We start from the raw sequence: 1,015 nt of genomic DNA, 5'->3' as shown, positions 1-1,015 counted from the left end.
AAAAAAAAAAAGTAAAAAAATTTGTTAAAAAAAAAAAAAATTTTATTAAAAAAAAAAATTATATAAAATTTTATACAATGAACACTAAATTGAAAATTAAATAAAAATATATATATTAAAAAAAAAAAAATATATATATATATTAAAAAAGAAAAAAAAATAAAAAAATTTTGTATACATATATATATTGCACCTACATATATATATATATATATACATATATATATTTACATTTTTTATAGAAAAAACCTATTTTTCGACCTCCGAAACTTTTTCGTGTTATTGAGTTACCACAAAACGATTACGGTATCCCTGATAAAGCATCCACCAATAGATATGTACCATATGCCAGTCGTTATAAAGGCAAAACATATATTTACGTGGAAGGAGAAGAAACGGACGATTATCTTCGCGACATATCTTCTACTGATATTACGTCGTCATCCGAAAGTGAAGTCGAAGAAATGGATATAAATGATATATATCCATATAAATCGCCTAAATATAAAACTTTGATCGACATAATATTACGGCCAAGTACATCACCACATGGTACACAGGATAATACATATATAGATAATATAGTGGATACTAGTGATACAACCACCAAGAAGCTTACAGATAACGAGTGGAACGAACTAAAACAGGATTTTATTTCGAACATGTTACAAAATGATAATATAGATATAGCTAACGAAAACCCCCCTGGAAACATTTGTACGGACTCACAACCTGATACTGTGGATAATAGTTTTGGAGAAAAACCTTTTATTACTCAAATCCAAGATAGGAAATTATATTGTGATAACGAGATTACTTATAATATTGAATGGAATGTTCCGGAAAATATTAATAGGACTACCAATAACATGAATGATCCAAAATATGTTTCATCAAACGACAAATATTCTGGAATTGATTTAATCAATGATTCGTTAAATAGTGGTAATGATATATATAATGAATTGTTAAAACGAAAAGAAAATGAATTATTTGGAACAAAATATCCAAAACA

At 25.9% G+C, this 1,015-nt stretch overlaps 1 protein-coding gene across 1 annotated transcript; it reads left to right on the top strand.

The window, feature by feature from the left end:
- Positions 1–242: 242 nt before the first annotated feature.
- On the top strand, positions 243–1,015 carry PGSY75_0044800 (putative EMP1-like protein; the record flags this gene model as incomplete). The annotated part of the gene is made up of 1 exon (XM_018783562.1): positions 243–1,015. A coding segment is annotated over one exon (773 nt), but the record flags the coding sequence as incomplete, so codon positions are not given.

The sequence above is a fragment of the Plasmodium gaboni genome, assembly GCF_001602025.1.
Source record: "Plasmodium gaboni strain SY75 chromosome Unknown, whole genome shotgun sequence".
Lineage (NCBI taxonomy): Eukaryota > Apicomplexa > Aconoidasida > Haemosporida > Plasmodiidae > Plasmodium > Plasmodium gaboni.
This window is presented reverse-complemented; position numbering and strand designations above follow the sequence as displayed.